The sequence below is a fragment of the Equus asinus genome, chromosome 15, assembly GCF_041296235.1.
Source record: "Equus asinus isolate D_3611 breed Donkey chromosome 15, EquAss-T2T_v2, whole genome shotgun sequence".
Taxonomy (NCBI): domain Eukaryota; kingdom Metazoa; phylum Chordata; class Mammalia; order Perissodactyla; family Equidae; genus Equus; species Equus asinus.
This window is the reverse complement of record NC_091804.1, coordinates 21,713,741-21,740,931: the sequence shown is the minus strand read 5'-3', so window position 1 is coordinate 21,740,931 and position 27,191 is coordinate 21,713,741. Positions and strand designations below refer to the sequence as shown.

The 27,191-nt window shown below is 38.0% G+C and overlaps 1 protein-coding gene across 1 annotated transcript; it reads left to right on the top strand.

Annotated features, from left to right (window-relative positions):
• Window positions 1–2,009: 2,009 nt before the first annotated feature.
• On the top strand, window positions 2,010–25,046 carry RAD21L1 (RAD21 cohesin complex component like 1). The gene is made up of 13 exons (XM_014845105.3): window positions 2,010–2,177; window positions 3,350–3,479; window positions 5,045–5,138; window positions 6,854–6,960; window positions 8,801–8,971; window positions 10,089–10,184; window positions 11,343–11,453; window positions 12,852–13,078; window positions 13,318–13,417; window positions 14,263–14,387; window positions 16,569–16,664; window positions 18,941–19,018; window positions 23,970–25,046. Exons 1-13 carry the CDS (start codon window positions 2,034–2,036, stop codon window positions 24,156–24,158), a joined length of 1,668 nt encoding a protein of 555 aa, XP_014700591.1. The 5' UTR covers window positions 2,010–2,033; the 3' UTR covers window positions 24,159–25,046.
• The last annotated feature ends 2,145 nt before the right edge of the window (window positions 25,047–27,191 follow it).

Genomic DNA, 27,191 nt, shown 5'->3' with positions numbered 1-27,191 from the left:
CCTAGAGTGCAAGCACCACGCCTGGAGACCCTGCTAAGAACTGGAGCGCCCAGCCCCTCCCCCGGCCCCATCCCCTGTCGCCCCGCCCCATCCCCTACTCACGGCCACGCCACGCCCCTCCCCCAGGCCTTGGACCTCCCAGCCGCCTGCCGCTCCGCCCCGCCCCTCTCCCCGCCGCATCCCCTGCGTGCCCCGCCCATCCCTTGTCGCCGCGCCCCTCGCCCCGCCCTGCCACCGGCTCTCGGCCCCGCCCCGCCCCTCTCCCCGCCGCATCCCCTGCGTGCCCCGCCCATCACCTGTCGCCCCGCCCCTCGCCCGCCTCTCTCTCCGCCCCATCCCCGCTTGCCCCGCCCACCGCTGTCGCCCCGCCCCCTCACCCCGCCCCACCCGTCGTCCCGCCGTGCGCTCCCCGACGGCGAGCGGCTCAGGGCGGGCAGCGCCTCAGACCTCCGCGCGGCTCCTCCTCCGGCCGCCGCCCCGGCGCGCCTCTCCTCAGACCCGACGCTGAAAGTAGGGTGCACCCCGAGGGGCCGGGCGGGACCCGGCGGCCGAAGGCGGGCTGAGCGATGAGAGCCGCGGCCACGCGCCACCCAGCGCGCGCCCCCCGGGCCCCTCACGGGCGCGAGCCCCGTGGACCTCGCCTGAGGGAGAACGCCGCAGCCCACGGCCCGGGCTGGAGGCACGACCCAGGCGCTCCTCCCCGACGGAGGGACCCCTCTGGCCCCGGTTCCCGGGCCTGCCGTCCCTGCGCCCCGCCTCCGCGCCCCGGGGCGGCCGGACTCCGCGGGCGCGCCGTCGGTCTAGCGAACCCACACGGCCGGGGCGGCTTGGGCCGCATTTTGGGGGGGGGCAGGGAGAGGTGCTCAGGAAAGTCAATGTCTCAGGAATGTGAAATTCACTGGGTGGTTTTTTTCTTAAGGTATATTAATAATCCTACACCTGGGAGCAATTTAAAGAGATCAATGGAGACTTTTCTCAGATAGCAGACGCGGACTAGAAAGGAAGGGATGGAGCCAAGGCGTCCGTCTCTGGCGCGCCGCCGGGGGATGCGGTTTCTGGGATGCGGTTTCTAGCCTGCGTAGCCCGTGGCCAGGGCCCCGTGACCGGATTCCTGGGGTGGAAAGGGGCGCCGATCACAGTTCACCTGGACTTTTAATTCTGTGGCTGGTTTAGTTTCTGTATTCATTTTGGCTTAATTTCTCTTTCATCAGAACTTGAAGTAGAAAAGAAGCGAAAAGAAGCTTTTCTAGTGGCAGCTTAAGAATTCTATGTAAGCAATAGTTTGATTCTTCTCCAGAAGTCAGCCCAAGTGTTAGAACGTCCCTTAATAACGGAGCCTCTGGTGGTGTTGAGGATAGTACGATTTGCAGGAAAATTCTTTAAGTGGAGGTTTTCTTTTACCACTCTCGTTGCAAAATAATTTGATTCTGGTTTCCTTTCTGCCCTTCTTCTGATTCTTTCCCTAAGGTTTCTTACAGTTTCTTATTTTCTTAATTTCTCCACGTTATGGTCTTTTGGAGTTCCATTGTTCTAACTTCCATGTGTTTAGTGTATTATTGAATAAACCATAGTGTCTTAAAGAGAACAAAGAAATTCAACACCTGGGTATAAATCACTTCTCAGAATCCTTAAGTTTTAGAAAAGTGCTGACCTGTGTTCACTTTTCTTAGCTTTGCCCACCTTTTCCTATTCTAGAGTGTTTTCCCTGTTTCCATCTATTTTTTCCAGCCTTCCTCCTCTATTTATTGGACCCTGTTAATAAGAGAACTCAGATCTTTGTAGGGTGAGACAAGGCCAATGGAAGACGAGATCAGTTATCAGAATACCCTTATCCCAGGTGTTTCTTTACAACAAAAGACTTGGAATTGAATAATACATTGAATTAGAGGATCATCTGAGTGTTATTTTATAGAATTGATGAAAAATGTTTTTGCTTGCCGTCAGAGAGCGCTGAAAGGTTTTCCTAATCAAATTTCAAATATCTTTTAATGTTCTCTCCAGTTCGTTAGATACAACCGAGGAGTTCCGGGGACATGTTCTACACGCATGTGCTTATGAGTAAGCGAGGGCCCTTGGCCAAAATATGGCTGGCAGCTCACTGGGAGAAGAAACTCACGAAGGCCCACGTGTTTGAGTGTAATCTAGAGATAACCATTGAAAAAATTCTTTCCCCTAAGGTATGCTGCTGATTCAAATTGTAGTGTGTATGTGCCATGACTGGTGGAGAGGAAAGGAATTAAAATGCATTTATGTCACGGAATACATTTCCGGGGAAGTTTTACTTCTCAAATGGTCTCTCTTTTAATTCCTATCGTGTTTATTATCAAAATATAAACATATATGTTGGCAATTAACTGTTTCATAGGTTTATCATAAATAGATTGTACCCTGAAGGAGAAAGGCCACAATTTATACGTATTTCGTGATCTTTTCTTATTCCCTAATAAAATACTGTATCCATAGTAGGGACCAAATAAGTGTTTCTTAGAAAAATAATGAGTGAATGAATGGAGAGAGTAGAACGAAAGAAGGAAGATTGAGTGTAAATCAAACTATATATGAAAACACTTCATAAGCAATAAAGTACTGTGTTCATTATAAAACACTATAACGAGCTTTAGAATTTGCATTAAAATATTTTAACGTTTTCATAGGTTGAGTATTTTTCTGTTTGGGAGAAGGAAGAATTCTAATTGAAAACCTACCGCGTATCAGGCACTGGGCTAGACTCTGTTCATTAGTTTATTTAATCTTCACAACAACTCCCCGAGATGGGCTTTGAGCATCAGTGGGGTGTGGTGGTTAAGAGCGTGAACTTTCAGAGTTGGTCAAATTTAAATTTAGTTTCTGCTCCATCACTTAATAGTTATGTTACTTTGGGCATATTACTTAACATATCTGAGTCTCAGTTTTTTCTTCTGAAAATAGAGGTTGTCGTCAAAATTAAATTAAGGTATGAAAAGCTTTAGGACAATTCCTGGCACAAGATAAGCAGATAATAAACTGTAGCCATTATTAATAAATTGAAATTCAGGAAGGTTAAGTGACTCAGCCTCAGCAGCTGATCCAAGGCTTGAACCCAAGTCTGCCCGACTGCAGAGCTCACATTCTTCCCATAAAACCAGTAATAGCATCCTTCACTCAAAGGCCACATTAAATTATTTTCATTAAATAAGAAAAGAAGGTAATCATTTTACAAGGTGAGGTAAAAGTTAAGTGATTCACTTTAACTAAGAATACAAAATGTCTGCTTTTAAAGAGAAGAAATTCTTATGATTTTGTAATTTTCAGACAACAGGGTTTATGAGTCTAATTTTTAATATTCTAATACTTTAAAAATTATTGAAAGGTGAAAATTGCACTTCGAACGTCAGGACACCTTCTTTTGGGAGTGGTTCGAATCTATAATAGGAAGGCAAAGTATCTTTTGGCAGATTGCAGTGAAGCATTGCTTAAAATGAAGATGACATTTCGCCCAGGTATCCGTGCAGTATTGATTTGTGTCGCTCGTCTTGGTTCCCTTGTGCGTTTTTAGTGAATGTAATCTTCCTTTTGATTGAATGGTTTCCATGGTTAAGGACAAATTGTATTCTTTCCCTTGCTTTTTTCTTGTATTTGCAGGAAAAGCTTACGCTTTCAAAAACTTGTAATGTTTGTGCGTATTTACATAAGAAATATTTTTAAAGCTGCCACACTTGTGTAAGAAACTCTGATATTCAGTTTTAATGGGTCACTTTGTTTGCTGTAGCTGTTTGTGCCTTTATGAGATAAATTGGAAATAGTGTGATTGACAAAACCTAGATATCGATAATTGTCCTTGTTTTCAGAATTACCAAGACTCTACGTAATTCTTATATAATTATAATCATATAAAATTATATATATATAATTATAAATTATTAAAAAATAAATATAAATGCTATTTGTAACATATTATAGAAAAATCTCTAGGCTTTCCAAAGTGCTAGGGATTTACATGTGTCATATAACACCTTCGAAATTTAATTTAATTTTAATTTCAGACATTCATCACTTTCCACCTGATATTACGGTTACTCAGGTGCAGGTCTCAGCTCTCACGATAGTCTGCAAGCTGCTTGAAGGCAACATCTGTGTCGTATTTATTTTCCGAGTCCCTTATAGTTCTGGTCTCAGTGTCTCGTGCATGCTATTCCCGTAATATTTATTGAATTGAGATTGAGAAGGGTTTTTTTCTTTATTTAAAATATTTTTAGAATCTCTAGATGGATTTGTAATCATACCAAATATGGTTCATTTGTTCATTATTTCATTTGTATATTCCACAAATATTTATTGATCCCATATTTATGTGAAACACTATGTTAGGCTCTGGGATACAAGGACAAACAAGACAAACAAGGTCCCTTTTGGTCTGGTGAGGAAATCAGATAATGAAAAAGGTTTTTTAAATTATTACAATAATTATAGATTGTGATTGTGCTATGAAGGAGTATAAAAAGAGTACTACAACAGAAAAATAACAGACAAATCTATTTTAGTTAGACTAGTCAGGAAAGACCTTTCTGAGAGGACAGAATTTAAGCTCCGACTTGAAGAATGAGAAGTACCCAGCCAGGTAAAAAGTCCCCCAGGGAATAGCATTCTGGGCACAGGGAACTGCAAGAGCAAAGGTCTTGAGGTAGAAAGTGCTTGACTTGTTCAGGGAACAAACAGGCCAGTCTGGCTGGAGTATAGTGAGTGAGGGAAAGAGTGTGGTTAGGTGATGCCAGTAGGTTTTGTAGGGCTGCAGAGACCCTGATCAGAAATCTGATTTTATTTAAATGCACTGGGGACGTCACTGAAGCACTTTAAGCATGGGAGTGATGAGATCTGATTGCGTGTTTAAAATATCTCTCTGGCTGCTTTGTAGAGAATGGACTGAAGAGGGGTGGGAGTGGATACAGGGAAACCGCTTAGGAGACTAAGCAGAGTGGTCCAGAGAGAGAAAGAAAGGATTTAGGTGGGAGTTTCTTATTTTGTAAAGCGTCATTGCTTATTGAATGTGGGTTCTGATTCTTTTCAGGACTGGTTGACCTTCCAAAAGAGAATTTTGAAGCAGCTTACAGTGCTATCACATTGCCAGAAGAATTTCATGATTTTGACACCCAGAATGTGAAGTAAATTATTTTACTTGTTTTCCTTCAGTTTGATTTTCTTGATATTTTATTGTTTCCGTCTTCAGATTTCATGAACATAAATGGAATGTAGTTAACAACTGAAGTACAGATGCAGTTGACAAAGACAAACTTAGTGTGAAATTTTGAAGTACAACACCAAAAATGTGTCATCATGGTTTCGGAACATAGTTTGCAATATTGGCAGTATATCCATCCATTCATTCAGTAACCCTTTATTGGATGCCTTCCATATGGCGGGCACTGAGGAGATAGCAATGAAGAAAATACAGCTCCTGGCTGCATGAATCTACATTTTAGTTGGGGTAGACAGACAATAAACAAATAAATAAATAAATATACAATATGCCAGGAGATGATCAGCCTTATGTAGAGAAATAGAAAATAAAATAAAATGAATAATAGAATGGTCAGGAAAAGTTTTTGTAATAAGGTCAGAACAGAATCCTGAAAGAGGTGAAGAAACAAATCACTCCGTGATGTGGGGAAGAATGTTCCAGGCAGATAAGAGGAAAGGCCCTGAGGCAGAGCACATTGGACATTTTCAAGGAACAGCAAGGAGGCAAGTGAGACTGGGGAGTGGAGGACACGAGAGTCCAGGCGGTAGGAATGAGGTCAGAGAGGTAGCTGGGGATGCGGCGATGCTGGGTGTTGGAGGCTACAGTTAGTACTTTTATTTTACTCAATAGGGAGCACAGGCCGGTTTTGAATAGGAGAGTGAGTGGATCCGCCTTGATTTCAACATGCTCCCTCTGACTACTTAGTGTAAGGAGGAGAGGGAGGAAGCAGAGAGCCCGTGAGAAGATTAGTACAGTGAGAAGTCCAGGTGAGAGGTGACAGTGTCCATGGTCAGTTCTCAGTCTTCATTTTAGCAAGATGGTAGCAGTCAAATTATGGATCTGTTTTGAAGGCCGAGCCAACAGGATTTGCTGATTGGACATGGCTTTAAGAGAAGGAGAGAAGTGAAGGATGACTATGTGAATTTTGGCATGAGAACGGAGTTACTGCTTAATGATATTGGGAGAACCAGGGAATGGCAAGTTTAAGGGGGGCGGGGTGAAGGAAGTAATTAGGTTTTGGACATCAGTTTTGAGATGACTGTTACACATCCAAGGGGAGTAGGTAGGCTGTTGAATATCTGGGTCTGAAATTCAGGAAAGAGGTTTGGATGGACTATTTAAATTTGGGAGTTGTGAGTTTATAGATGGAACTTCAACCATGAGTCATAAGAGATCTCCAAGGGAATGAGTGTAGATTTTAAAAAAAGAGAGCGATCTGAAGACTGAGTGTTGGGTCATTCTTAATAGCTAATAGTCTGGGAGATGAGAAAGAACTAATAAAGGAGATGGAAAAGGAGCAGCTAATGAAGTAGGAAGGAAATCAGGAGAGAGCAGTATCCCAGAAGCCAAGAGGAGAACGTATTCTGTGAGGAAGAGTGAGCATCTATTTCAAATACTGTTGGTTAGGGTACAGAAGACAAGGATGAGAACTGACCGCTGGGTTTGGTAACCTGGAGATCATTTGTATATATGCACATATAATAAACTAGTGTTTATAAATAATACTATTGAGAAAATGAAAATCTCTTATTTTTGTAATAAAACCTATTTTTTGTTTTAGGAATTTTTTTTTGCTGTAAACAGCAAAATCATTGTGTTCTGTTCACATGTTTTCCTCAATCTTGTATTTCTCCACAGTGCTATTGATGTTTCAAAATACTTTACTCAGAACCAGAGCAGACCAGAAGAAATCACACTTAGAGAAGATTATGGCAGTGATCTACTTTTCCAAGCTGGGAACTTTGGTGAGAATACTTGAGAAATTAAAATTACAAGTCATAATCAATTAAATTAGCATTTTTATATTAAAATGATGCCAATAGAAATAGCTATTTCTATGCCAATAGAAATATCTTTAGAATGAATCTTTTGATATATAAACATAACCCCCAATAAGTTTGTCCTTGCCTTTTTCTAGTATAGGAGAGAAAAGCATATTCTTAGTAGACCTACAGACCTAGGTTTGAAACTAACCTTTCTCTATCGACTTGCTATGTGATATTGGGCAAATTACCTAGCTTCTCTGAGCCTTACTGCCCTATATGTAAAATTGAGACACTACTAGCAACATCACAGAGTTATTTCCCTTATTCCCTCCTTCAGTCCTTTCCACCAATAAGTGATATTTCTCTCCTTCAAAAACTAGCTCAGACCTAACGTCCTCTAAGAAACGTTTAATCTTAATCCATCCCTTTCTGGATTACAATATAAGATTGAAGTCAATGATTATTTCTTTAATCTTTTTGAGTAATCTCAGGTTCTCGTGATGCTCAGAGCTCAGAATATAGTGTCTGTACATAAATGCTATTATCTTACTGACCAAGGCTGATTTTTCTTTTGGGAGCTATCAAGCTACACCTGGAAGATGTGAACATATTTTTAGTTCTTTTTGAAAAAGTCTTTTCTATTGAGCAAATCTTTAGTCCAGCACAGTGAAGGTTGCCTTTTTCAACTCTCCCTTTCTAGAAGTTGTATGCCTATAGAAGAATTTTCGGTATAAGCGATACTTCATGACTTTCTGTACTGAGTAGCACTGATGTGGGTTGTTGGAGGGAGGGAGGAGAAGACCAACCTCTCACGTCTGGAGTTTCAGACTCCTGGACCCATAGATTCAAACTCGAGGAAGGGAAAGAATATGCCTGCACTAATGGCCAATCTGGAAGCCGGTCAGTTTGAAGCAGGGGTCATTTTACCTGCTGCTGTCAGTGTCTTCAGAGTTTTGAAGTCTCATAAGGCTCCATTTTGAAATTATTTTACCAGTCGGAATGCTAACACTGATACTATCACTGTCTCTGCTAGGTTCAGATCCCAGCTCTGTCATATATTAGGGTGTGACTGTGTGCAGGTTACGAAGCCTTTCTGCGGATGTGTTTCCTTGCCTGTGCAATGAGGATTCTAGTGGTATCTTCTAATATATAAAATAATGCACATAATAAGCACTCAGTTAATGTTAGCTGACTGGTTTTTGTCTTTTTTACCACTGTATCTCCAACCCCTAGCATATTGCCTAATACCCAGTCATGCAGTAAATATTTATTGAATGAATGTTGTAAGCCTATTCTTTAATATTTGCCCACCTTTCCTTTCCTAAGGAGGCAGATATGCTCCTTATTTTCTAAACCACATTATGGATAAACAACACAAGGAAGTGTCCTCGAAATAATACAAAGTAGTACTTGAACAAGCATAACATGACCTACCTAAAGTAGAAGAAATCATTCTACTGCCAACAATAACCTGGGAAATTATTAAAATGTACTGCCACTAAGAACTCTCTCCTGATGTTTTGGCTTTTTTTCCTATTGTGTTGGAAAAAATATTATAGTAGAAATCCAGTCTCCACTGATTACCTGGGTGACTTCAGATGTATAATTCCAATAAGCTTTTGCGCTCTCATTCTCCTTGTCTGTAAAATGAGGGGGAGCTATACATCTGAATATATCTATATATATATATATAGATATAATATATCTATATATATATATATATAGAATATATCTGAATATATATATCTGAATTTCCTTCTAACCCTAAAATTCTATGTTTCTATGATTAACTCAGTAGTAATGATATACATTTATTTAGAGGAGGAACCTGAAATTCTCAGAAGACATAGCTTCTTTGATGACAGCGTATTGCTGAGTTCCAGTGGTCCTTTAGTTGAACATAGTTCTGGAAGCCTCATTGGAGAAAAATCTCTGTTCTATGACAGTGGAGATGGATTTGGAGATGAAGGCGCTGCAGGAGAAATGATTGGTATGCTGTCTAGTTCTGTAGAAATTGAATATTTATTTCAATCAAATTACTGTAATATATTAGTAGATCTATTAGATCAAACTAAAATTTCATATATGCTTTTATGTCATATAAATCAACACTTTTTTACGTAAGTCTTCAAAATTTATGGTATATTTAAACATTTAGGCGAGGTCTAAATAAATAGCCATTTGTTTAAACATGTTTTCCAGATAGGTTATGAAATACTGCTTGTTTTTACTTTTACAAAATTTTAATTTTTAGAGAGGAAAGAGTGATAGTATATTCTTCACAAAATATACTGGATCATATACTAAAAAAAAATTGTTTTCTTTAACAGAAATTGTGGGACACCTATTCTAAAGGATCTGTCCAGCATTTTATATTACTTTATTTTTATATTATGATATTAAAAGTAGTCGTAGAAATAGCATAGACAGAAACTGAAAAATCCAAATGCACATATTTTAAAGATATTGACTGTTACACATCAGATCTTTTAAAATTCTCTAGTTTACCTTAAAAGGTTGGTTATGACAAACTTTTGGAAATTTGAAAATTATGAAAAAAACAATGACTCCACCTTAGATCTCTACTAAAGGAGTTTTGAACACTTTTACTTTTTTTTTTCTTTGCTGAGGAAGATTCGCCCTGAGCTAACATCTGTGCCAATCTTCCTCTATTTTGTATGTGCATGGCTGCTGACAAGTGGTGTTGGTCCACGCCTGGGAACTGAACCAGGCCGGTGAAGTGGAGCATGCCAAACTTAACCACTAGGCCACAGGCCCAGCCCCTGAACATTTTTACTTCTTGATTTGAAATCTTAACATGGCTTTGTAACACAGCTGCTATCTTGGTATTAGTCTAGTAAATATTTCCTGAAAATAAACATCTAAAAACAGATTTTAATAAAGTAAAGGAAGTTAAATATATAAAATTCTGTGTTATCCTTCATGAAATGTGATAGTCTATGTAACCAATCAGATCTAATTAAGTAGGGTTCATTCATTTTTGTATCCATTCATGATTCCTTGCATCTAATAATGCCAATAAATGTTTAGTGAACAAATGACAGATTCCACTCTGTATGACTAAAGTATTTATTGTGTTTTTCAAGACAATCTGTTACAAGATGATCAGAATATCCTGTCAGAAGACATGCATTTGAACAGAGAAATTTCCCTGCCTCCTGAGCCTCCTGCTACTCTAGTGGGTATGTTGAAACTTTCCTTTGTGTAGAAACTGAACAGATGCTAATATTCAAATTAAACCTCAGAACTTCTGAGTTTAAGTAGCAGTATAGTATAGTGAAAGATAATAAAGAACATTGTCCCTCAAACTCTCCTAGTCTGACTCTAAACAATAGAGAATAGGAAACTGGGTTCTGAGAAAGGTGCAATGATGCTTATTTAACCAGGATTGGGTTTATTTGGTATGAGAGCACATTTAAATACTCTGCGAAAATATTGTGCTTTTGAATCATTAAAATTATATATATTTCATGGTAAAAACATCATTAATGTTTGACATTAATATGATTATTAAATATTAATATTAATACCATATTGATGTGATTTGACAAACTATACAATTTGAGGGAAATTACAAATGTGTGGATATTTTCTACTTGAAATTTATATGATGGTACTTCAAATGACTTGAGGTCTTTTAGTCTGATTTTTCTTAAGAATTAAAAGTACAATCAGGAAGATAAATGAACATACAAATACTATAAAATACGGCAGACTAAAAGGATTGGAAGAGAAGAGGCAATATCCCTCTCGTGTTTAACCTCAAGCATGTTTTTAGGAATAAATAATAAATATGAATCTAATATATAACTAGACCTTTTAAGAACATGCTGGCCCATTAGACCATTTTGGTTCTTCATTCTTTTTTCTGTTACATTTGCTTCCGAACACAATAGTAGAAATTTAAAATGTAGAAAGAAATAGGCAATAAATATTTAGTTATGGTTCTTTATGAGTCAATTAATAATTAAATGACTTAACAGAATGGAAGATGTTAGCAAATATATAATCAAATTTATGTCAGTCATTTGTTCTGGCTGGTACCACTGTTTTCACTTCCACAGTGACTATAGTCTGAGATGAGTCCAGCCTTAGATGTCACATGTGCGAAAGAAGGTGATGATACTTGACTCACCTAGACACTGTGGGTCCCAGGCCATATAATCTCTGAGCCTCTTCAGTTCTATTAAATATATGATTCTAAAAGAATTCAGACGTGGCTCTAGTTAGCAATATAAATCTTCAATTAGTTTATCTTTCACTTTAATTCCCATATAGTCCTCTAGCTTGTAACATAACCATTATTTTTTTGTAATTCCTTTCATGGTGATGTGGACTAGTAGAGACAGATAATCCAGAGTATGTGTGTCTATCTAAAACTGAGAACATGGATGAAACCACATTATCACATGAAGAGGAAGGATTTACCCTTGACCCAATTGATGCTTCAGGTCAGAGTCATTCATGCTTTTATTTTTGATACACTACTATCTTATTTACTGTGATATATTTGAATGATCTATGAAATATTATAGGAGGTGGTCAATCTAGTAATGACATTTGTAATACAGTAGGGTAAGAGCATGAAGGAAATTTGAGATGATCTTTTCATTATATTCAGTCCTGGTCAAACCATATTTCCAATTTGGAAAACTGGAAAATTTAAAGCTGAGTTCAGTTCCAGTAGTTATTGAGCCATTACTCTGTTTGGGGTACGGAAATGAAGAAGACATAGTTCCTGCTTTTAACAAGCTTACAATCTGATCAGGAAGATTAATAAACATACAAATATTAAAAAATACGGCAGACTGAAAGGATTGGAAGAGGCAATATCCCTTCTAATGTTTAACCTCGAGCATGTTTTTAGGAATAAATAATAAATATGAATCTAATAGATGTAGACCTTTTAAAGAACGTGCTAGTTTTAAGTAGTATAATTGATATGGATTTCAGTTTATAAACTCAGGCATGCAAAGAATAAAGCATTCCAATTTTCTTCTTTACTAAATTCAACTCTGAGCCTCTAGCCAACTGGGCTTGCAAGAATTTCAGTCTTCATAGCTCCCCTATCTTCCCTAAGCCATAGAGTATCAAAATTTGGGAGAGGGGTGTGGCAGGTGGAAGGGAAACTCTGGTCATCAGCTCACCAGCTTGTGGTGCCCACTGACCCAGTTTACATAGCCTCTGGGCCATCACGCAGCCAGCCCCTCTGGGATCTTGTTATGTTCCTAGGATTTTACTGAGGCACATTAGCAAGCAGCTTCCTCTTCCTTCTGGCTCCATCTGATTTCAGATCTTCACCCATTCTGGGAAATCTAACCCTCCCTCCCCTTTTGCATCTTTACTAAAGAAAAGTTTGACTTCTGTTTTCTACCTGATGAAATTACTTATGGGAGCAAAATCCCATGGGCCTGGCTACCTACTTGGAATTTGTGTATGGGTTTCAGTGGGGAAGGGAAAAATACACTGGAAAATACAAATTAATGTTTCAAAAAGTTATCCTATAATGTAGATATTTTTAAGGAACCTCAAAATCGAGTGACTTCCCTCTCAATATACCCTCTGCTCCTCATTTCCTCAGTTGTCCACTTAGTAGGTCAACATAGTCCCTCCTAAGTACCTTCAAGCAACACCATGCAAAATCCATCAACTCTTGGCTGCTCAGACACTCTAGCTGTGTAAAAACCTTGTAAATTTAACATAATTTTCAGTAGAGAGAAGGAGATTTTCTTCCCAATGCAACTCTGTATGTTGTATTGTGGTAGACATTTCTTAGATATGCAGTGCCTACAATATCATTTTACAAAGCTATACAACCAATCACATTTGTGCCTGTTTCTTATATTTAGACATTGCTGAGAAAAGGAAAGTCAAAAAGAGGAAATTGCTCATAGATCCAGTCAAGGAGATCAGTAGCAAAATTATGCATAAACAGCTTACTTCCTTTACTGACACCCTCATGGTCTTGGAGCTTGCACCTCCCACCCAAAGACTGATGATGTGGAAGAAGAGGGGAGGGGTAGATACGCTTCTGTCAACTGCTGCCCAGGACTTGACTCATATTCAACTGCAAATGGTAATAGTTTCCATCCTTTTACATGGGTGTGATGTTTGGTTATAAATAAATAAATGCATATTTACATCCATATGTACAACAGAATTTAAACTTGTGAAAAAATACCTCCTTACTTTTGAATTAATTTGCTGGATGTGTGTGCATGAATTATAGTTTTTACTTTTTAGCATATGTGCCTGTATTTTATTGAATTGCTTTACTTGTGCAGAAATGAGAAACAAAAATTTATATTTTTACAGTTGTTTACAAAATGCCTTGTGTCCTCCGGCTTTAAACTTGGAAGAAAATTGATACAGAAGGAGTCAGTAAAGGAAGCAGTGGAAAGTGACAACATAGTAGGTGAGACATCCTAATTGTGTTGGTGTTTAAGGGAATGTTGTAGAAATAAAAGTTTCATGTTGCATTTCAAAATGAAGATGGGGTCCAATCCCATATTCCCAAATATAAATGCTGTCTCTAGCAGAGTATTTGAATTTAGAAGAAATTGTTACATCAGCATTATATTTTTCTGCTTTGCAGATTGATTTTTGTCCAAAAAGCTACATTAAAAAGATGAAGTAAATATACTATGTGGACTATTCTTAATCTCACTCTTTCCCACCTTCCCACCCCCAAAGACAGTATTCACAAACCCTCATCAAAGGAAAATTTTGTATCTACTAGGATAATGTTTCACTTTAAGACCACTAACATGAAAAGTCACCTAGTGACAAGAATAGCATTTAAACAATACAATTAACCTGAGACATAGCTATTTCCGTCCACCCAGAGGATACGTGGAGTATTAACAGTTGCTGATTATTATTGTGATTATTATAGAGGAATAGTAATACCAACTTATGCGGTGAGTGAACCTCTGCTTCCGGATCACCCTTTCTGAAGGCATTAAAATCTGCTGAACAGTATCCCAAGATGAGCTTGAACCATCCATGTTGTGAGTGAATGTGTGGGAGTGAGTGCAGCGAAGAGAGTTAATGGAGGTTGGGGAGTGGAGGTGATAAAGAGGCAGATGAGGGAAAAAGAAGATAAATGTATGAGACTTAGGGAGCCATAAAAAAGTTTGTTCACCTTTTGTTTAAATTCTGAGATTCTGGTGTCAGAAGTTTTCTTTAGTAACAACCATATCCCAGTTTAAGTTTGAAAGATATTTTGGTGAAATCTTCTTTACTTCCTTAATAATTCAGAGACCTCCATTATGGAAGAGCCAAATTCCCAGCAAGAGTTAAGTCAAACCAAAACCTCAAAGGATGTGATCGATGGATCTAAGTGTAGCTCTCATGAGGGTAGCAATAAAAATATTAACTCTGAGGTAAGTTAACCAAAGAGGATCATAAAAATATTATTATTTTGCTGCCACAGATATAGTGAAGGGATGTTGAGACTTTGGTATATCTTCTTATATTAATAGTTTATATTTCATCTTATATTATTCTGTAATTTCTTTAGTGAGTAGCAGTACTACAGAATAAAACATGATTTTCATCTGCAGAGCAGTATTTTCTAGAAGTTTAGCATAGTAAATCAGAAGATAAGTAATTTCATACTGAAATAGTGTTTTGCATGGTATGTTAAATAAATGATTATACTTGAAACTGGTTGTATGCTGAGAATCCTAAGAGGCTCCACATTCAGTATGTCATGGAATCTTTTAGGACTCTAGACGATATACCTATGTTTTGTTTCTGATCATAAATTCACCCTTCCCACCTTTAGGAATAATATGTTTTAGACCCACTACTTACCTTAGCTTTGAATCTGAAAGATTATATAAAGATCCATGACCAAACAAAATTAAAAACAAATTTTATTTGAAGACATAATTTTTATTTGGAAAACGTAGTTATTTGAAAACATACTTGGAAACAATGTGCTTTAAAATATTTTCCTACTTGTCACTTTATTGATTGTATAAATGTAAATATTATAGCCATACCAGATAAAAATAAACCAGTGCTTTTCTGGTCTGTTCTGTCATCACTGTATTTTGATAAACGCTCAGGGAATTCGAAGTCAACCCCCGTTGAAACTGAATGCTCTTGGAAGGAAAGACTATTCATGATGCATTGAAAGAGAATGTGTTTTACTAAATATTTGATAATAAACTGGATATTGAGACCCTGGATTGCCAATACTATTCTCCTCCTTATTTGGGCTCAGGCATTTGTTAGAGCACACCTACTGAAAATTAGGCAAGCTTGTTTAGTTTATGACTTTTTAAACATATTCACAAAATAGATTTTCCCCAGTATGTGAAATGAAGGAAAGAGATTGTTGCACTAGTTCTTTTGAATCTTTTATTCCTTTACCCTACACTTATGCTTTAACCTTCAATTCCGTTCTTATTCTGCTTCCAAAAATGGCGAACAGATGTGAAATACAGTTAGGAATGGGAGCACAGTCAGGTTGAAGGGACAGGAAAATATTGATTCCGATTAATCATTTTCAAATCTCCATAAAAGAAAATTTTTATGTAAAGTAACTGCAAAATTGAGAGTATTTAAAATGTAGAATATTCATAGAAATTAAGAGAAAAAACACAATATGTATATTAAAGAATAAAATGCACCTCCTTATATTCACTAAAATTTTATAAGCTCAAGAGAAAAATCAAGTAAACTATGTTGTAGGAAGCTCCTAACTTAAGATCACAGGTTACAGCTCGGGGATGAAGCTTGGAGACAGGTTGAAGATGAAAAAACTGGCGGACAGCTTCTATAGCAATGAAGAAGGGAGATGATGGGGAATAGAGAATTTCTGGCTCTCTCTTTTTCCTTCTTCTTTTATGTCTTCATACCATTTTCAGAGGGTACAGGGTTTTTAAAAAACTTATTTTATTGAGGTCATACCAGCTTATACCATTGTGTAATTTCAGGTGTACATTATTATATTTCAGTTTCTGTGTAGACTGCTCGTGTTCACCACCAATAGTCTAGTTTTTTATCTGTCACCATGCACGTGTGCCCATTTACCCCTTTGTTTTTCTTCCCTTTTGCCAGTGACTGCTCCAGCAGTGGTGGCAAGAGCCTTGTCATGGCCTTGTTGGGATATTAATAACCCTTCTCTCATTCCCACTCCCTCTGCTTGCAGATCTCCATCCTCTGCCACCTGGTGCTGACGTGAGAAGAGAGGTGGGGGACGGAGGCTAGATAAAATGCTTCAGAGGAAAGCGGTCTCAGCCACACAGCAGCAGAGATTTTTGATATGAAGTCTGCCGTGGGGAGGGAAAGAGGAAGGCGAAGACAGGAAGGCAGGAGGGAAGGGGCATGCAAGTTCTTCGTCTGTAGGAGGCGTATGAAAAACAGGAATATTTAAGTCAGGGGCTGCCTACCTGGGATATTTCAGAAGTAACATTTTGAGAATGCGGGGAGTATTTTAAGTTAGTTTTAGAAATGAGCATTCATGTGATTAAAGCGTTTAACAAAATGAGATTGTTCCTATGATGACTACTACTACTGGGATGACTTACCTATCCTTTCCTCATTTGCTTTAGCAGGATATTATGGAAATGATTTCTTCAGCTGCTGAGGAATCTTCTTTAATGAATTCCATCTTGACAAAAGAAATTGAAAATTGTCCAGTTGAATTGGTAAATATTTGTATAGTCTTGTGAATGTTTTTAAAAACTTTGTCCCTAAATATTTAACATCTTATTTACCTAAAAACTGGTTTTAGAGCTGTCATGTTACTTTTTAAAGTTGTAATTTAAATTAGTGATCTCAACAAAGATGTGTGTGAATAGTTTGATGAAACATTTTTATGCTTTGACATTTTTCGTCTTTAATTTAGTTTGAAACTGAATAATTTTAAAGGAAGGTGGGAAATTTTATGCTTATCAAAGGTAGTCTCAGGTTAAAAATATTGAGAATCACTGTTTTAAGTAACTTTTATAACACCTATAGAGAAACAGAACTATTAGGGGTATGGCCTAGGGCATTTTAAATTTTATTTTATTTCCCAAAAAATGCATGGGAATTTTCTTCCAAAACATTGTGTGCCTCAAGGCCTATATCTGTAGAAGACTTCTAGAGATCATAAAAAGAAAATAGTCTGCTCGAAGGGCCACAAATCAATAGCAAAGCCAGAAGAAACATTTGGCTTACCTGACTCCATTTCTGTCACTGTCGTATTTCTCTAGCCCTTGTCCCAGGGTACTGAAGGCGTTTTTAAGATCGTGATGAATTTTAGCAAAAGTTTCTTAGTAAATAATATCAAAACTCATATTAATGCCTGATGTTAATTTTGTTTTTAAATAATCTTTATAATGAGTCCCACGACAATTAGATTGTTTTTTCATATGTGGGAAACAGACTGAATTCTCTGGATAATCTAGGACAGAATAAGTACCTGAACTTTTTACTTGAGACATCCAAACAGCCAACTAGAAGTAGGTTGATTCATTTTTGCCTTTCTCTTTGCTTCTATAGACACAGGTTATTTTCATACGTGGTCAGGCAAACCACAACACAGCACAAGTTCAGCTATTTTAATAATCCACTGGGCTTGCCACACAATGGATCCAGCTGTAGGGTGTCCAGATAGATGAAGTGGGCGGGCTTCAGCAAAGCACACAGACTGTTTTTCTGAGCCTTTTCCTGGTTAGTTTAGTTGTGAATGTAGGTGAAGCTGTGGTCTCATGGATCTTTAACAAAGAGTTGGACAATTACTTTTTATATTTGAAAAATAGCATTTGTGTATTTAACAATAAAATAAACCTTAGTAATTGGATGAGCTCATTTATCCCACAACAGACCAGAAAGGAATAAACGTAAATTGTAGCTGGAGGGATTTGGAAAACTCTTCAGAATAAGGTGACCGTATTTTCAAATCATCTCTGGAATGTAAGAAAGGATACAGCATAGGCAGGACCAGGAAGCCGGTATAGCTGGTGGGCATGGGAACTCAGCAGTCCCCTTAGCCTCAAATGATGTCAAATGTCCTACAGAATATTCTAGAGCTTCCTGAAATCATCTTGGAGTTCATGAAATTGAAAGCACTTTTAGAAGTGTCTGGGCTCCAGGGGTATACCTGAAGACTTGACTGTGGACCTGCGATAAGGGTGACACAGAGGCTGTTGGGTGTCTTGGTGAGAGCTAGCCTAGGAAAAATTACAGAGTAGGTCAGGTTTGTACACTTTCCTTCCCCAGCCCTTTGTAGTCTTTTTTATCAGACTCCTCAGCACCTCTCCTATGCCCAGTTTCCATTCTCAGCTCATAAGGTGTTAGTTGGTAAGGGTGTAGAGTGAGTTCCTGCGAAGGGATTTCAACTTTACGATTTTTAAATATTGAATGGTTTCTGAAGGTGGCCAAATTTTAAAGACCGAAAAGAATGAATCTTTTCAGATAACATGACAGGCAGTGGGTTGATCTTTTTTGGATAAGGAAGGCATCCTCAAAATCCGAAAGGTTTCTAACCCAACTGCACACAAACTGCTAAACATCAGTTATTATTACCTGTATCACTAGGTGAGTTCAGATAAAGGCCTTTACAAGGCAGTTTTTCTATAGCTCTCCATTTACTCCTGTTGATTGAGTTCGGATTGACCAGAGCTGGGACACTCCAAGCCAAAAGTGGTCGTTTTGGATGACTTTACTTTTGAAAGTAAGGGCACCCTGCCCTGGGATGCATTACCAATATAGACTGCCCTTTATCAGAAGATACCTGGGGAGCATAGACATAATCCTGCAACTGTATTTGTGTATTAGTCTTATTCTCTCTATTATCAGACCATAAGCTCCTTATTTTGCAGGGCCCAGGCCCAGTGTTATAGTTGTGTTTCTTCTAGCGGCTAACACTGTACTTGGCAAATAGTAAACACTCAGTAAAGTTTGCTTAAATGAAATATTTTATCACTCATTCAAACAGGAGTCATTGGAGAATGAACAAAATATTGAGGCGGAGAAGTGGAATCGAAGAATACTTCGGATGTTAAATAGTTTGCGGGTAAGATGGTAGGGTTTATCAGCACTATTTTTATTTTTAAAAATAAATGAAATGTTGGCTTCAATCTTCTAGATAGTAATAAAAACGAAAGCATTTTCATTATGTTTTTGTTGATGCCAAATTCCACTAGAGTGAAATGCTTTGAGCAGTATACCCAGGGCTAAATATGGGAGTTTGTTTTTGGTGCCTGCATGTTCTAATCAACTTCTTACCCCCTACTCATGCCTCTGGATATCCATTCTGTGTCCCATTCTTGTGGTTAGGAGGCTATCAACTAATTCTCAGTATGGAGCTAGGTTTATAACAATTTAAGAGTGAAACAGATCATTTTAAAATTTAACATATTTTTTATCAAAATAATACACGTATATAATTTTGAAAGTTCAATAGTGCTATGCTGGAGGCCTGAAAAGGAAACGCAGAGGTCCTTTGTCATACCCCTTCTTATCCCTAAGTCCTGCTCATCAGAGGCAACTATATTAAGCTGTTTCTTTTAGTATTTATATCTATATTTCTAATTGCGTGTTCTTACTGCTGTTTCTTGATATTTCAGCTTTAAATTTTATCTGTTGACGTCTTTCAACAGAAAATGAAAATTTAGCTCAGTTATCTCTCCCCCACCCCAGTTTATTTTTAGCACAGTATTCAGTGTTTACAATGTTGTAATTGTAATAGTTATGATACAGGTTTGATTGTGACAGAGAATCGAAATATCAGTGGCTTAAAAAGATAGAAGTTTGTTTCTCTCTCAGGTAAAGTACAATCTGGTATGGCAGCTACGCTCACAAATGGTTCCCTTTATCTCATTTTCCTTATTCTCAGGATCTAAAATGGCTAACTACCCACCATGTCTGCATTCCAATCTGCAGCAAAGTTTCCTGTAAGGGTCCATCCAGAAAATGTGTGGCTCACTTTTCACATTTCATTGACCAGCACTTAGTTACCTTGCCACATCTAGCTGGGAAATGTAGGCCTTATCTGGCAACCTTGGGCCCAGCTAATAATTCTATTACTATAGAAGAAGAGGAGAGTGGGTATTAAGGGACAACAGCAGTCACTGCCACAAAGACTACGTAAAAATTAGTTTACATTGAAGTTTCAAAATGTAAATACATTTCTTGTCAACTTTATGGTTTTTTTTTTGGAGTTAATTATTACCCCATTTTTCCCATTTGCTTTGTGTCTATATACCCATCCTTAATTCTTTTTCTAAATTCTCTGACAATATAATAGACCCCTTTTAGTATGGTCAAATATATCAATTGATTCATCTGTTCCATTTTTTTTCTTGAAGATATCCTTCCTGGAGCTCCTCATCCTCTTCTTCTAATCCAGACTAGTTGCTCTCTGATCTGCTCCACAGTTTTTGTCTTGGAACGTTCCTTTACCGTAACATGGAAATTCCTTTGTCTCTTTCCTATATTAGTTCCTCTATTTCTTGGTGCCTTGATCTTCTTTTATCTTGAAGTTTTTGGTGGTTAACATCCTCTGTTATTTTCTGAGATAAAGAATGCATAAGAGGGGCTGGCCCCACGGCCTAGTGGTTGAGTTTGGTGTGCTCCACTTTGGCAGGGTTCATGGGGTTCAGATCCCAGGTACAGACATAGACCACTTGACAGCCATGCTGTGGTGACGACCCACATATGAAGTAGAGGAAGGCTGGTACAGATGTTAGCTCAGGGCTAATCTTCCTCAAGGAAAAAAAGAGGAAGATTGGCAATGGATGTTAGCTCCAGGCCAATCTTCCTTAGAAGAATTAAAAAAAAGAAAAGAATGCTTTAAAAGAAAAAGAGTGCCAGGGCCGGCCCGGTGGCACAGTGGTTAAATGCGCACGTTCCACTTCTCAGCAGCCTGGGTTTTGCCGGTTTGGATCCCGGGTGCAGACATGGCACTGCTTGGCACGCCATGCTGTGGTAGGCATCCCACATATAAAGTAGAGGAAGATGGGCACAGATGTTAGCTCAGGGCCAGGCTTCCTCAGCAAAAAGAGGAGGACTGGCAGTAGTTAGCTCAGGGCTAATCTTCCTCAAAGAAAAAAAGAAGAAAAGAAAAAGAGTGCTTAGGAGATAGACACTACGTACAAGTCCGAAAATTTCTTTATTTTACCTTTAACTTGATTGATTGTCTCTAAACATAGTTTGAAAATACTATCTCTTAGATGTGGAAGGCTTTGTAACATTTCTAGGCTTCTTGTGTTATTATTGTGAAGCCAGATGCTGCTTGATTGGTGATCCTTTGTAGGTGACCTTTCTGTTCTCTCTGGAAGCTTTTAGATCTTTTCTTTATCCCTAGTGGTCTGAAATTTTATGATGATGTACTTTGGTATGGGTCTTTTTTCATTTATTGTGCTGAGCATATAGTGGGTTCTTTATTCTGAAAGTTCATTTCCTTGAGTTCTAGGAAATTTTTTTGTATTTCCCTCCTTGTTATTAATCTGTTCTTTCTTTGTGGACTGCCTGTGGGTCAGATGTTGGATCTCCTGAATTGTGCCTTTAATTTTTAAAAAATCTTTTATCCTCTATATTAACTTCCTTTGTCTTTTTATTTTTCTACTCACTAGAAGATTTATTCAACTTTATCTTCTAGTCTTTATTGAATTTTATTTCTGCTTTCACCTTTTTTGTTTTCCAGTTTTTTCTTAGTTATTAATTTTTCTTTTGTTTTATAGCATCCTAATCTTTTTATTTAGTCCTTTTTTTAACAGTTTTGTTGAGGTATGATTAACATACAATAAACCATACCCATTTAAAATATATAGTGACATACAGCTGTCCCTTGTATCAGCGGGGCATTGGTTCCAGGATCTCTCCCAGGTACCAAAATCCTCAGATGCTCAAGTCCCTTAGTCCATCCTTCGTATCAGCAGGTTCTGCATCCATGGATATGGAGGGCCAACTGTATGTGTATAACTGTGAAACCATCCCCACAATCAAGATAGTGAACAGGTCTACAACCCCAGAAACTTTCCTTGTGTTAATTATCCCATTTCTCCCACTGGTCTCCCTCGCCCATCCCCAAGCAACCGCTGATCTGCTTTCTCTCAGTCTCATCCTAATCTAATCACTTTTTACAGATGCAGTGTCTTCTCAATAGTTTTCTTCTGCTCCCTGCCTTGTCTCTGTTTTCTTAGTGATTCTCTTGAATGCATTCTTTTTTGCTCTTGAATGTTAAACATTTTACTCAATTGTCTGGTAGATCTTTGGTTATCTATTTTTATTCAAGAGTGAGACACCAAAAAGCTGATTAGAAGTGATATAAGCGTGGGTGGGGATTGCAGACCAGCGTGGTCTTTATAGTGAGGTAATTGGGTGGTACTCCTCGCCTCCCCCAAATGCAGATGCTATTATCTGTAGGGTGTTTTTCCTTGGAATAGTCAGTTTTCCCAGCTTAATCTTCAAATATCCTGCCTAGGAGATACAGGCATGATGCTCCTGGTTCAGGAACCAAAAAGGGGTAATGGAGAGGCTGGCTGTCTCACTGTTCAGAGTATAGAATTTCACTTGAACCCCCAGTTTGTGGTATGACACTTCTCCACCATCCACAGGGCCTGGCATCCCAAATCTAGAGCTTCAGTGGTTGGTATCTCCAGAGTGGCAACTTCCCGCCTCCTGCTGGCGTATGGGAGTAGGGTCTGCTGGCTCAGTGAGCTGGTGGAGTGGACCTGAGTGTCTACCTGCTCCCAAGCAGACTTTCAACAAATTCTCATGTTTTTGGCTTCACATCTCATCTCCAGCTTATGACAATACTGTTGCCTCCAATTCCTGAGCTTTTCCACCTCTGTAGCTCAAATTGGCTTGCTTTTTGCTGGCTTTCCTCCCCACTGGCATTTAGGTTTCACCTTTCTTTACTCTGCTAAGTCAGTTAGTCTTCCACTTTCTTTGTCTTTATCTACTTCCTTTGTCACCTTTACTTTCTTTTTAGAGAGGTTTCTGGAGGGAACAGAATAAGCACATATGTCCAGTCTTGGATATTTGTCCCCTCAGAGTGTTTTTCAGAAGGATTCTTGAAATTGAAAAGGCTGTCCCGCTCTCTCCCAGGAGAAAAAGCCACCCAATCCACATCTCGTCTCCTCAAGAGAGGGAATAATTAAGGCTTTGGCATGCCATCTCTGAGAAGTTGCTGACACTGGGCTGCTCCTTTGGTTGAGATAAAGTATTTAACATTAATTTGTTAAATGTTATGGACTGGTAAAGAAACCTTGTCTATGGTATTTCTAAAAATGCTTCACAGCTGCCCAAGGAATACAGTGCTCACGAGGATGCTGCCAGTATTCACCACAGTATTTCTAACCAAAAACTGTGCTTCCAGTCTAGGAATCGGATTCCAAGTCTTCATAAAAGGAGCTATCTTCATCCATAATTAAATACTTTATTGTACCTCAGTTTATTCTAGTAGTTTCACAGGTGCCCTAGGTGAATCCAACATCTTTTTAATCTGTGCAGAGAAACTGGGAGATGTTTGTATAGTCCTATTCCCCTGCCACTGAGATGTACAAATATACTGCTACATTTGCACCAGAGTTGTTTGTAATCACCCACCCCAGTACCTTTAAAGAAAAGAAGCCTGATAGGCTAATTTTCATTGTATTTAAAGCTTCCCAAAGTCCTGTGGATTTTTTTCTCCTTGCAAGTCTAAACTAATTGCACTTTCCACAGGAGCCATTTATGTTAACATCAATTTTTTAAAAGCTAACATTTGCATAACACATTAGAAATTTGTATAACACTTTAGAGTTCTTTTGCATGCATTTTCTCAATGAACCAAGCTTGTGCTCAACGACCTATGATGGTTTTTGAGTTTACTAATGGGTCATTTGCATTTCTCCATTTAAGGATTTTACAGCACTTATCAAAAATATCAATACTTTGTTGCTCATTATGCATCCACGGCCTGCTCTACTTTTAATGATTTTGTTTCCGTTTCCTTTCCTCTTTTCTACCTATTTTCCCAGGAATCCAACAAGATGGGAATGCAGTACTTTAGTCTGATGAAGCTCTGCAGAAACAGTGACCGAAAACAAACTGCGGCCAAATTTTATAGCTTTCTTGTCCTAAAAAAACAGCGGGCTATTGAGCTGAGCCAGAGTGCTCCCTATGCAGATATTATAGCAACAGTAGGACCAATGTTCCATAAAATGTGAAGGAAATCCAGAACATGCAGATTTATGTCATCATTGGAATTTTTGTATAGATTGTTCGATTTAATGAAGAAGCTGTCTGGAAGCAGCTGAGTTCTGACCAGTTTCATAGATAGGCCAACCTCCTCTTTCTTCTTTGTAAGTTCAGAATAATATAGCCAGAATTGGAAACCTATATGCTTACAGAAATACTTAATTATAGCTAAGTAATATTTTTAACTTAGCTGACTTGAATGTATAGTGTTTACCATTTCCCTGACTTGAATGTTGCATTTAAAGAACATTTTTTAAACACTATATGCCTTCAAGAAACATTCAAGGATGTGTTCTAAAAGGCTATTTTATATTGGATTATTTACTTAAATTTTATGGGGTTACTTAATAATTAACACTTTATTTCCCCACAGACAATAATTTATTTGATTCTAATGCATTCTAATGTCATGGTTTTTAATCTAATATCTTAATTGAAGAGTTATAAAATTCATCTTTGTTTTAAATTGTCTTAGTGGCTTTTAGTCTATTTATAGTTCATTTCACCTTTTTATTTACTATTTAATGATTATTATAACCACCATTCATGTGTCAGCAAAACTAACTCTGCTTCTTATGTTAAAAAAAATTAACAGACAGTTATTCAGCATTTTGTCTACAGCTACAATTCAAGTAAAAGTCATGAAAATGTTCTTTTATGTGGTGTTTAGTGAGCATTTTTTACATTAAAACTGCTGTTTTTCTTTTTCTTAGTTGAAGTTTTAGTTAGGAAATTTTCATAGAATGCCTTGTGAACTCCATAGTATACTGTAAAATGAAGCCTATGGTACTCTCTAAAATACTGTTGTATCTGGAATTATGCTATAAAATAAATTCTAAATGGCCTCTTTGAATGTATTAACCATATGATTTAAATATCAAAATTGCCTTTTTAAAAATTTCTTTTATTTTTTAAATTAACATACAGACAATTTGACTTTTTTATTTTGGTGCACAGTTCTCTGAATTTTAACACACATATAGATTTCTGTAACCACCACCACACTCAGGACATCAACAGTAACATCATCCAAAAAAACTCCCTGTGTCACACCCTTCTCCCACTCTAACTCCTGGCAACCCCTCTCTTCTGCATGACTCTAGTTTTGTCTTTCTAAGAATGTCATATAAATGGAATCATATACTATGTAAGCTTTTTGAGGCTGGCTTCTTTCACTCGGTATAATGTCTTTGAGATTTGTCCCAAGTTATTCCCTGTATCAGTGGTTTGATCCTTTATATTGCTGAGTAGTATTCTGTTGTCTGGATATACCAAGTTTATTTATCCATTTACCCCCAGAAGGATATTCAGTTGGTTTCCAATTTTGACAATTATAAGTAGAGCTGCTTCATACCCTTATGTACAGTTTTTGTGTGAATAAAAGTTGTGATTACTTTAGGGTAAACATCTAGGAGTAACGTTGCTGGCTTATATGGCAAGCGCATGTTTAACTTTATAAGAAATTACCAAACTATTTTCCAGAGTGAATGTACCTTTTTGCACTCCCATTGGCAGTGTATAAGACTTCCAGTTGACTTTTTGTTTTGCGATAATTCTAGGTTCACATGCAGTTGTAAGAAATAATACAGAGAGATCTTATATATCCCTGCACCCAGTTTCCCCAGTCTTGCATAATTGTAGTACAATCACAGCAAGTTGACGCTGGTACAGTCCACTCACCTTATTCGTGTTTCACCAGGTTCACACGCACTCATTTTTGTGTGTGGATTTAGTTCTATGCAGTTTTCCTACATATGTAGCTTCATGTGACTACCTCCACAGTCAAGAAACACAGCAGTTCCATCACAAGGACAGTTGTGCTGCCCTTTTGTAGCCACGGCCACCTCCCTCTCTACTCTACTCCCGGGCCCCTGACAACCACTAATCTGTTCTCCATCTCTATACTTTTGCCATTAATACAATTAACTTTGTATCCCGCGACCTTGCTAAACTCACAAATTAGTTCTAGGAGTTCGTTTTTTTGTAGATTCCTTGGGATTTTCCTATGCAATCTTGTTGTCAACAAATAGGGACAGTTTCATTTCTTTGCAATCTGTTCCCAATTCGAGGAGGGAAGCATTCATTCTTTCACCGTTGAGGATGACGTTAGCCATAGTTGGTTTTGTATATGTGTGTGAGTGTGCATGTATCTGTGTGTGTAGGTAATTTTTATCTGCGGATATTCCTTTCTATTCCTAGTTTGCTAAGAGTTTTCTTTTAAAATCATGAATGGATGTTAAATTTTGTTAAATGCTTTTTCTGCATTGATTGATTGGACCATGAGATTTTTCTTTAGATTATTAATATGGTGAATTACACCAACTGATCTTTGAATTTTTAACCAGCTTTGCATTTCCAGAATAAACTTTACTTGGTCATGATGTATTATTCCTTTTATGTATTGCTGGATTCAATTTGCTAATATATTTTAACAGCTTTATTGAGACATAACTCACATACCATAAAATTCACCCTTTTAAAAGTGTTCAATTCATGATTTTTGGTATATTCATAGTGTCATGCAACCATCACCATTATCTAATTTTTAAAACATTTTCATCACCCAAAAAGAAACCCCATACTCATTAGCAGTCACTCCCCATTCCTTCCTTCCCCACAACTCTTGGCAACCACTAATCCACTTTCTGTCTCTCATACAATATATGGCCTTCTGTGTCTGGCTTTTTTCACTTAGCATAATGTTTTCAAGTTTATCCATGTTGTAACATGTATCTGTACTCGATTCCTTTTAATGGCCAAATTAATATTCCATTATATGGATATACATTTTGTTTGTCCATTCATCAGTTGTTAGACATGTAGGTTTTTCTGCTTTTTGACTATTTGAATAATGCTGCTGTGAACGTAGGTGTATACATTTTTGTGTATACATGTTTTCATCTTTCTTGGATATATACCTAGGAGTAGAATTGCTGGGTCATATGATAACTCTATGTTTAACTTTTTGAGGAACTGTCAAGCTGTTTTCCAAAGTAGCTGTA

Coding starts and splice junctions, on each gene's coding strand:
- RAD21L1 (XM_014845105.3), top strand. CDS start 2,034: ATGTTCTACACGCATGTGCTTATGAGTAAGCGAGGGCCCTTGGCCAAA. Junction 5,139..6,853: donor TTTGACACCCAGAATGTGAA/GTAAATTATTTT, acceptor ATTTCTCCACAG/TGCTATTGATGTTTCAAAAT. Junction 13,418..14,262: donor GGAAAGTGACAACATAGTAG/GTGAGACATCCT, acceptor TTAATAATTCAG/AGACCTCCATTATGGAAGAG.